Genomic DNA, 11,396 nt, shown 5'->3' with positions numbered 1-11,396 from the left:
CTACTTCTCACTTTGTCGTTGCTATTAATTCTTCTTCTTCTTCTCATCCAACTCTCTTGCTTCTCTGTTTGTCAATCGACGGAGAACTAGAGGAGGAAGAAGAGGATGACGATGAAAGGAGAGAGAGAGAGAGAGAGAGAGTTCGTTTGAATCGTAGCGTGTTTATTTATGCGGGACTTCAAAGTTCCAGGAAACCAAACGGTCGCATTCCTTGTCAGAGGAGTTGTGACCGTTCGCGAAAACGCAAACGAGGAAAACGGCCCTTCTGCCAAGGGACGTAAAGTGATCGGATTTGGTTCGTAAATCCGATACACGGATTCAGTAAGGCCCTTGCAAATCCAAATAACTGAACGTGGATTGCAATTCAGTAAGGCCCTTGCAAATCCAATGTCAGTATCGCTGCAAATTGACCTGAATCGGCCAATTTGTATCGTCTCGGCAGAAAATCGGTACTAAACTGACCTGAACCGGCTTATTTTCAAATAAATTTTAAAAATGGTTAAAATAAATTTTTAATATTCTTTAATATTATTTTGATACTTTTGTGATGTCTTTTTTTGTGGTTGAAAGTTGGCCGATTCAGTCTGATTCAGCCCCGAATCTGAATCGCCCCCGATTCCCTGAATTGATTCAGGGTCCCGAGATGATTTTTACAACATTGTTTTGAACAGAATCCAACTTGGTTATGCAATAAGTTCACCAAATTATACAATCCCCTTTTCTTTATTTCTTTTTTTAAAGATTGTCTTGGAATTTTATGTTTCCAGATTCATTAAGCTGATAAAAACCAAAAGCTGAACATCAGGGCTCTTAACTTTCATTGACCATGGTTCAGCATTTAGAGCATCAGCACTGAAAGCAGGAGGGTACAAGGAAGCACAAACAGATGCTTTAGACCCAAGTTCATTGAAAGGCGGATCATAAAAAATTTATTGTCAATTTTACATATGAAGACACCAATTAATTCCAGAATGTTGTTCAGACTCAATGCTCCAGCAAGGCAATATAGATAGCAACAACAATATGTCATAAATAAGGAAGAGGTGAGAATGGAGAGAAAAAAGAAATATAGTGTGGTCTGGATGGATGAATACCACGATATCAAAATTGATGTCAGTGTGGGCTTTTGTGGAGATAATTGAAAAAAAAAATGATGTCAATGCAGGTTTTTATCAAGAGAATTGAAAAAAAGAAAAAAGAAAATCTCAGAACAGTCTTGGGGTAGTTGAACAAATAAAACTGGGATTGCCTGGTCTTAGCTTACTATCCTGCTTGTCTAATCTACAGTTCCATAAATAAGCAACATAAGATGAAGGATTAACATTTAACTCTGGTAGTATGTTGAGTTTGTGATGACATTCTTGCACAACCAGGTAGAGGTAGAGAAAACAATGGAGAAAAGAGATGTTTCAGCTAAAAGATGCACGGAAGAATCATGCAGTTTGACTGCAATAATGAGGGGAAAAAGCAGAAATGCGCTGATGGTGTCAGGAATTTGCTTGTGAGGAATGGAAAAATTTAACCATCAACTGGTTTAAGTATAAATTACAGTAAGAGAAATTTCCGATGTACCAGAGGGAAAACATCTAGGACTAGATTATCCATATCATCAAAAATATAAATGGTCCTAATAATGTAAAAGATGAGCAAGAAACCTTACAAAAACGATGGTTCACTGCATGCATTCCTGCTGTTATGAACCTTACATGCCTTGAAAATTGATGGCCAGGACTTAGTGTCATCAGCATTATTTTGCATAGAAACCATGCAAATTAGCAACATGTCAGGCAAAACCTAGGTGGAATAAGGTGACTGGATCAATCTTGACAAAATCTGCAAGATTGACTGTGGTCCAGACACCACACCATGCTCCAGAATATAGATGACCTTAGAGTTCTTGTCTTTCTCTAGAATTAGAAATATAAAGAACAAATTTAGAAAATGAAACTTGATATTAATAAATAGGTCCACAAATTACCTGGTGTTTTTCAGAAAACAACTGTCTTAGTTTGCTCATAATTTAAAACACGAAGTTCACAATAAGATTTAACAGCCTTTGTCAGGCATTGTTTCTCAAGGTTCTCTGATTTCTGCCCAAAGCTTCGTAAGTTATCCCGGTGAGAAACTCGTTCAACCTGCAATATGTATGGCCAGGAAATATGTCAATGGACAAAATTCCAGTGATTTGCATATGCAGATATGACATTTGTTACTTTAAAAATGAGTAATACCAAGGAAAATTATTATTGATCCTTCCTTTGAAAATAAACTAAATGTACAACCATATTTTCAAATGAGCAATCAACTTGTGAAAGATTTTAGGAATATGATTTTCATCATAAGAAAGAGCAAAGGAAAATCTTAACTGATCACATCGTTCAATACAAACTCCTCAATCCTCATGGGGTGGATCTTGTTTATAATTGTTACCATCCATTCATCACATTCAAATATAAAAATGAAACAGTTAAAGAAAATTTTCATGTTCTTGATTGGATCTGAATGTGATAAATAATAAAAAAATGATAGGAGTGTGGAGGGAAAATGGAGCATCCTGGTAACGTGGTTCTCAAGATTTTTTTAAGAATAAGAACATGGACAGTTTCCATTTCAATCTTGCTGACAAACTGACTGCTTGAATAATAATGTTTAAACAAGAATCAAGTAAGGAAAGCTGCAAGAGCACAGGGAACTCATGTACTTCCCCGAAGCCAAGGATTTATCAAATATCTCAGAGTGGATTGGTCTAAAGCCAGAGGAACATCAACTTGATATTAAGTCCATAGGTGGTTCCACTCAGATCATCTAGACCCTTGGGATTGTCTGAGGACATCCCGCTTTCTAAGTCAGGTCAAGATGCCACAGAATCAACTTTTGGGGGGACTATATGCAGTGCTATGTCACAACGATTTGTGGACTCGAGGATGAGGGATTCAGATTTGACTCGAAAGTTCGAATTTGTTTTTCAAAATAGGCTATGTCACAAAGACACTGGACACAAGGACACGTGAAGTGGGTTCGATTTGAAAGTTCAATTTTTTTTGGAAAATAGGACACAATTTTTAAATTTTTTATTCAATGAAAAGCTAATTTCTTGATATTTTAATGTAAAAAAATCATTTTTACTGAAATGAAACCTTAAAATATTAAAAAATAATAAATATATATTAAATTATGTTCAGTACGTGTCAGTGTCAGTATCCACATGTGCAACCATGTTGGGTCATGTGGTGGCATGTCCCTGTGACTTAGAAGATGGGACACGAGGACACAGGAAATTTTAATTTTTTAATCAACAAAAAGCCATTTTTCAAATATTTTAACATTAAAAATGACTTTTTGTTGAAATAAATTAAAATGTAATAAAATATTATTTTAAAATAGTAAAATAATGTCGTACATGTCAATGTTAGTGTCGGCATGTCTGAGCGTGTTACCAGGGACACAGCCAAAATGGCATGTCCCTGTGACGTAGATGCAGTGCTGCTTATGATACTTCTTAAATACTTTAACAGTCACAAAATGGCAATCGTGCTGAAAGAGTCATCAACTATGCTAATGACATTACCATTTGTTCGATAATGGGACCCGCATCAAGCTCTTCAGTTACAAAATGGCTTGTTGCACCAATTAGTTTTACACCAGCATCAAAAGCCTGAGAATGTTTTTCCAGTAAACCACAATGCCCAAGAGATGTTGAAGGTGATACTAAATTTATTTGTTGGGAAGAAAAGAAGCAATGCTGACCTGTTTAGAAGGATTGCCACCTTTAAATGACGGTAGAAGACCATGATGAATGTTGATTATGTCCTTCCCATACCTCTCCAAGAACTTTCCTGACAAAATCTGGAAGATAGAATTCAACATCGCTATGCAGATTTTACTAATAGTGATTGACATAGATAACTAAAAATTATACATTTTAAAATGAAAAGGACCCAAAGTCTAGCATCAGGTTAGCAAAACAGCAAACAGCTGGTTGCTAACATGTTTCATGGGTTGGATGTTAAGGTTAACTTGGTCATCACGCCGTACAAAGTAGTACACCATAGTGAAATATCAACAAGGATACATAGCACAAAGCTTCTCAATGTACTCTGTATTTTCTGAATGCAACTCTCTTCAAGTTACCATGCATGTGTTGTGAGGGGCAGTGAAGTTCCAAGAGTTTCCCTTGAAGTCTGCCATACACAGTAGGCAAAGAAAGTGACGTAGCAGGCATTTTATCATCTATTTTATCAGCTTCACTATGCTGGGGTTGAGGGACTGAACTACATGTGAAGACCTGAATATACTTGAAGGTTCTAATCTTGAAAGATATTTGATGTAAAAAATGTGTATGATTTATCTTTCCAGGAAAAGGGTAAATGAAGCTGGCATTATAAAATTCACGGACAAAGGGCCAAAAGGAAGAATAAAACTGTAACATAGAGGAACAGAAGAATAAAAAAAAAAGATATTATATAGCCACAAAGTGTGAAAAAATGCAATCTACCTCCAACTTGTATCAAATATCCAACAAGCAACCAACAGAAAAGAAGAAGAGTATCTCAGTGAAAAGGATCTAAGGAAGAGAGCTCCCTTCTTTTCCAGTAACATTAATTTAACTAGACAAAACTATCAAAGCATGACATCCCTCACTTTTTGTCTCAGAAAAACGAAAAAAGCCAATAAATACACAAACTGCGTGCACATGCACACATACACACGTGTGTGTTCCCTATCAAGAAATGGACCACACAACTTTGCCTTTTGGAAATTGCTTTGAAATTCAGAAATCATGCAAGTTCCAACAGAAAAAAGGCTTCCTACTATGGATCTATGATATTGAAAACTTTGTCCTTGATCCTTATTAAATGATCCCCACTCCTTGAAAATCATAACTTTCAACTACACTTGAATCAGCGTAGTATACCATGACAGAGCATGTTTAACTAAGGTGCATGTGATACCCCTTTGTTCAAAATGCCAGAATCTGGCTGGACACATCCACTCACATTCTCGAAGAAGTTTGGGGTTTGAAGCCCAAAGCTAATGCCACAAACGGACAGATATGGTTAGTTTTGCTGTGGCCAAAAATTAACGGGAGCAAATTTATCAACAAATTTGCAAAGCACCGATATTAACCACATTTCCAGTGGTTTCAGGCATTGGATATGGATGAAATTTTATTGAGACTGAAGAGAAGCCTCAACATCAACCCTTTCCCAGCTGCAGCAGGGGAGGATTTTGTAATATTAACTAGTGCACATCAGGTTCCTAGTGCCTATCCTTTCCCTCTGCTCTATCAACAGCTGCATTCTTAAGATTGTATAACAGGAACCTAATCCAAATGACCATCATCTTTCCCTTTCATTTCCTTTTTTTTCTTTTCTTTTTCGGGTAGCCAAGATGGAGGATTAGCATCCAGTGGGATTCAAACCTGAGAATCAAGGTTCTAAGGCAACATGTAATTCAATCTCATAATCCACCTTATTTTTTTCAATCAGTACTTCATAATGCAAAATGCAAAAATGCAGAATTCCCACATGTTTTGTTGATTGGCTAATGTGGCTCATAAAGATGCTGAAACATTCTTATAAAGATACGAGGACAACAGGTATTCATCCAGCATACCTGCATGTATCTTGCAAACACAAGAAAATCTGTGCCTCCCACTAACTCCAGAATTTCTTCTTCTCTTTTGTTTCCTTTAGTTGTTGGTAAATAATGATATGGTAGTCCATGCCTTTCAAGGAAACGTATAACATGAGTATTTGGAGCTCTGTCATGATTACTGTGCAGAATCAGAGGGAACAGATCAGTGTACTGAACGCATGTATTAAGCAGACTTAAGTGCGCATGAAGGAAATCACCTTATGACACAAACTATATCAACTGGTAGTTTCCCCTCTTGCCACCCATATAGCAAATCAACCAAACAGTGGTCCTACATTCAGCAAAGTTTTAGCTGTACGTGGGATGAACAATAATGCAAACATAGGAAAAGAAATGTTTCCTTATAAATCCTGGGCAAAGAAAACCAATTTTATTCAATATCTACATGCAAAGCCAATCAGTACACAAAAAAATGCAACCATAATTTCTACATAATTCTAATTCCAATGTCCAAATATCTTAGTCTCAACAGCCACAATTTTTATGCATGTGTTATACAGACAACACAAAAGTACAATTGAAAGTTCTGAAAAGCTTACATGTTGAATGGTACATACAGCATCCAACTGGTCTTTACCTGCTTTGAAGCAAGAATTGCAATCTTATATTTTGGATCCAGATCTGGCACCCGCACGATGGATTTCTCGGCACCAAACATTTTGGATAGCTTCAGGAAATCATCGTCCATCACAGCCCGTGGCCAACGTATAGGGTCGAAGGTAAACTCACTGCCAATTGGTATCATTGCCTATTCTCAGATAAATCGCAATTGAATGAGATTTTTCAGAAGGAATTCAGTTGGAACGGAAAATAAAATCAGAACGGCAGTGAAACTTCAAAATCACCTCCGTGAGTAGAAGATCGGCTTGTGATCAGGGACGAAGACATCAACAGAGTGAATGTTCCCTCCTCGCGAGGCAATGCACTCTGTTATTTTAGCTACGATTCCCGTCCGATCCTTTACAAAGAAAATTCAATCCGAGAATGAGGTTCAAAAGAGAAGGCCATCAAAAGCAATTCAAAACACCTAACCCCGACTTCAAGCAATGCGCACGTTTACGGAAGTGAAAAACAATGTTTAATCGTTCATAATTCACAATGTATTTCTAATCAGCAGTAAAATTCTCTTGTTCTTTTCCGTTTTCTGGATTGGTGAGCACAAGTTGCTCCAGACCATCACATTGCATCCTAAGATAACCAAATTCCAATAGAAACTCGAAGATAAAATATCGCAAATTCGGAATCAGAAACCCTATTCTAGCCCGTTTTAATCAATCCGCAACGACTGAGCAAATCGAAGCAATCCAAATCCAGCCATAAATTACCGACAAAACAGAAAAAAATAAGCAAATTCATGAAAAATTAGACATGCAAAATCTGGATCAAAATAACGAGGAAGAAGAAGAGAGTGGGAAGCAATACCAGGCATTGGAAGACGTGCAATCCGGAGATGAAGTCATGAGAATCCCCTACGGCCTTCCACGACCCGAGGGACCTGGAAATTCCTGATTTTTTCATGAACTTCGAGGCCCTCCCAAACATGGTTCTCGCTCTCTCTCGCTCTCTCTCTCTCTCTCTCTCTCTCTCCCCCCTCACGTTTCCCCCCCCTCCAAAAATCCCTCATTTTATTAGCGGGAGGGAGGTAGATTGGACACGTGGACAGACTTAATTCGTTGTCTTCTTTTTTGTCTGGATAGGGAATTTTTTTTTGTGGTGCGTGCTGGGTGCTCGAGTATTTGGTTGGTTAACGAATCGGATTTAATATCCGAGTCGGAAAAAGGTCGGGCGTTCTCCATATTCGTGGAACTAGTACAATGATTATGGGCTTGAAAGGGGCTCAAAACAGGAGATGGATCGGGTCTTGGTTGATTAAAATCCGAATCCATCAAAAGTGCATTTGGATTTGCTTTGGGTTTGGCACGTACCCGTGCCCATCTTCTTTTAAATACACGTCCGATCAGATCTTATCCATAACCTTTATGTATGTTGTTGAGGTACATGTATTATATTTAAAATACTTGGATATTTGACTCATGTCTATGTCCATAGCTGTCGCTTTTATTTTATTTTTATTGGCAGGTTGGTGGCATTTTTCTTTTTTACTTTTTCCACTTTTTTTATTCTAATTTCAAAGTCGAGAATCACAAAAATACTTGATGTTGTCTACAAAAGTCATAGGTGCAAGTGGTTTCTAGTCAAGCTGACCTCATAGATGTGTTCAACATGTTTAGTTTGCTATGAAAAGTATATTAAATTATATATTTTGACATAAAGTATGAGTTTTTATTCATTAAAGTTTAGCTCATTGTCAGCCGTTGTTGGTTTATGAAGCCTAATACAAGATCCAAAACCTATTTTCTACTAAGCAAACTATGCAGAGCATATATGTAAGGTTTAAACTGAAAAAAAGGCAGAAAAGTTGAAAAATAGTTTTTTTGTTACATTGTATGTACAAATGCCAACCAAATATGTTTGTTAGTATGAATCAATACTTTCATAGGTTTTTTTTACAAATCTAACACTGCATATGCATTTGACATGGTCCATTTGTTAGGAATAGACTTTTGGGTCATCACCATGATATCAAGAAATGTGATTTTCTATCCTTGAATATTTATAAAAATTCTATACCACTGATTTTCAACTCTTAAAAGATCTTTCTTATACATCTTGATTGGATGATCCAAGAGTCTATTTCTATAAAACCAAATGTCTAGATCACATCTGTAAGGTGAAATTTTTAGAAAAAAAGTAAAAAAATCTGTGAAAAGCTTAGCTTATACCAGTAAACATATTTTAGTTATCCTATATATATATACATGTATAAACAAACAATTTTAACAAAATATTTCAATTCCTTATTTTACTATGTTCAACTTTATGTATTTCTCTATCTGTAGAGTACATTGAATGTACATAAATGGTTATATACTAACAGTTATTCTAAGAAAAATGTTTTTATATGGTGCTAACTATTTAATAATTATTTTTGCAGTTACAAATTATGGTCTTATCTATTATCTGGATATACTAAGAGAGATGTATGATCATTATTTATATATGAAAAGGCTAAAAATAAGTTGAAAGAGGTCCAGATTTGTAAATGTTATATGTTTTGTGACCACTATGTGGAGGTGGGGTGGTTGGGTGGGGGGCTGGTATTGTAATATGAATAGCAAGGCTATTTAGAAATAGATAGATACTAGAAATAACACTTCCTATATCCACTTATTTTTCAAGAGTATAACTATGCATTTGCTCATGACGTGGTTTAAATAATGTGATTTTTTATGAACTCACAAAAAAATTAGATTATGACAATGATAATAAATATGGATCACTAATTGTTAAATGCTTTACTTGACTGCATGAACGTAATCATTTAATCATTTTGGTTAACAATTCTAGGTTTATTGGGCCCAACGGGAGTTTTTATTCTCAAATGATATCAAAGGATTTTGTAGGAATTATGAACATTATATTCTCATTACAATTAATACCTTTCTTAGAAAGAATAGTAAAAATCAGAATTTACGAGCTATTCATTCAATATTTTCATATATGTATATATATCATCCTATTCTTCAACTATAGGCTAAAAAATATAAAAATTATTGTTTATAAGAAAATATTAATAAAAATTAGTTAAAAATAAAAAATGGTTTTTTCATGATAAATAGCCGTTTAAAGCATAAATATCATGTTTAAATCATGGTATTTATGTTTTTTCATAAATTTTGCGATATTTTGAAAATCTTGTGAGAAATTGTCGATTTAAACTTTCAGGCAAATTCTCATGATATTATTGCAAGATTTTCATAAATCTCGAAATATTTGTCACTATGCTTGGGGCAATAGACAATCATGATAGGTTAGCAATAAAATTATTGCTTCCCTCGGATAGTGACCCTTGCTCCAAATCAAATGACCAAGAGGAAATATTGGATGCTTGTTGTGCCGTTGGTAGAAAACATCCTTAAGACCTTTCCATAAAATGCTATCTTGCTGGTTCAAATTCAACTGAATGTCTACTTGATGTAACCATTGCACAAATCATCACTAGCACCCAAGTGTAGGTCCATCACATCGACCACTCATATGGGATAGAGAAATCTAACCAAAGATCTAGTCATTGGGTAGCTTTGGGACTCGATCAACCGGGTTTGTGAGACTCATGGATCTAACCAAAATGAGAACCTTTCACCGTTTCCCATGTGTCACACTGAGCCCCCTCGACAAAGTGCATACCCTGACATCTATGTCACATAGGTGTGGGTGCGGGTGTGGGTGCGGCGATGCGATACTTCAAAAAAATTTGGGTGTGGAGGTGCGGGAGGTTATATATATATATATATATATATATATTAACACTTGACAATAAGACTAATGAAATAAAAGGCAATTATCATATCATTAATTCATTATGCATGCAATAAATCAATTTTCTTATTTTGAGTCCAAAATAGACAGTTATAACCCTGAGTGTGTTGACCACACCTAAGGTCAACTTGATGACACCGGGTGCCGCACCCGCACCCGAGTTGAGTCGAATCTTGTCAACACGAGTGCGATACTTTGTTGGCTGAATCCCTGTGACAGACTATCACCAACATTCCTCAAGCACAAATAAAGAATTTCAAGACCCAAAAAAGGAAAAATACTAAGAAGGATTTATTGGCTCTGATACCATCTAATAAAATCTGCAGAAATACAAACAAAAGCCTAAATATTGTATGACTAAATCGTAAATTCTGATTTTTACTTTTCCAACCATGCGGTGACCCATGATGGATGTCAAACTGAACTCTTCTTTAAATATCTGCATTGTATTAGCTTCACCCAAGGAGTATGATCCTCGTGAATCATTGCACATCCCTAATTAGAAAGGCAGGCCGATGTGTGCCACTGTAAAAGTTTAATTCTCAGACTTTGTTTTTTTCTTGCACACCTTCTCCCAAGTTAGCAAATGTAAATGACGTTTGAAGGGAGAACCATACCACAAAAATTGGTTCATAATCCTTTCATTTGATAGATCACAGGACTTGGTAAGAGGAAACAAGACATCCGGTAAATGAGAAAGGGTGCAAGAACAAATTTAACAAGAGGTCAGTCTACCTGCCATGGAAAAGATCCTACAACTCCAATTTTCAAGTTTGTTAAGAAACTTCTTAATAATAGGATAAGTCAGATTTGATAAGGATAAAAATAAATTAGTTAAAACTGATAAAGTAATTGAGAAGAAATCATTCTCAATAGGAAACTCCAGCATCAAATGTAAAAGGAAGTTGGACTCCTTCCATGATGGTTGATCTCACCATTTTGGATAAACCAAAAGAGTTAACGTGAGATCAGAATTATCGTTTTTGGTAATTATTGTTTTGTATGTATTTATCAATTTTGATAATTGTTCTTATTATCATTCTAATAGTTGTCATTGTGTTTATCAAAAATGTGTATTAATTTGGAAAGTTTTCAAAACTATTGTAACCAATTATTTTATATAATAGAATGCTTGATCCTTTCGATGGACAAGACAGAGTGATTATCGAGTTTTGTTTATCGAGTTTATAGCCTTTTCAAGATTTATTGAGCTGCCATTTAAAGACATGAAGGCCCAAATATTTGATTGGTAGATGAAACCTCTGCCAACCACAATGACAGCTTATTTGTTGCAGACCATTGTGAGGCAAATTAAACGGGATAAATAAGGATTTTTCTCGACTAACAAGAAGGCCTAA

At 35.7% G+C, this 11,396-nt stretch overlaps 1 protein-coding gene across 2 annotated transcripts; it reads right to left on the bottom strand.

The window, feature by feature from the left end:
* Positions 1-1,933: 1,933 nt before the first annotated feature.
* Positions 1,934-7,263, bottom strand: LOC149821668 (formyltetrahydrofolate deformylase). 2 transcript variants are annotated; one of them, XM_089981509.1, is made up of 8 exons: positions 7,081-7,263; positions 6,504-6,616; positions 6,236-6,406; positions 5,856-5,929; positions 5,617-5,776; positions 3,748-3,846; positions 3,569-3,655; positions 1,934-2,135 (listed from the first exon to the last, which is right to left on the bottom strand). In XM_089981509.1, the coding sequence occupies exons 3-8, from the start codon at positions 6,401-6,403 to the stop codon at positions 1,989-1,991; spliced, it is 735 nt and encodes a 244-aa protein (XP_089837635.1). In that variant the 5' UTR covers positions 6,404-6,406; positions 6,504-6,616; positions 7,081-7,263; the 3' UTR covers positions 1,934-1,988. The 2 variants fall into 2 exon arrangements, with proteins under 2 accessions (XP_089837635.1, XP_089837634.1); XM_089981508.1 differs by having other exon boundaries at positions 6,236-6,386; positions 7,081-7,260.
* Positions 7,264-11,396: the final 4,133 nt, after the last annotated feature.

Source organism: Nuphar pumila, chromosome 11 (genome assembly GCF_984573655.1).
Source record: "Nuphar pumila chromosome 11, dmNupPumi1.hap1.1, whole genome shotgun sequence".
NCBI lineage: Eukaryota > Viridiplantae > Streptophyta > Magnoliopsida > Nymphaeales > Nymphaeaceae > Nuphar > Nuphar pumila.
The sequence above is the reverse complement of the archived record's forward strand: the minus strand, read 5'-3'. Positions and strand labels throughout refer to the sequence as shown.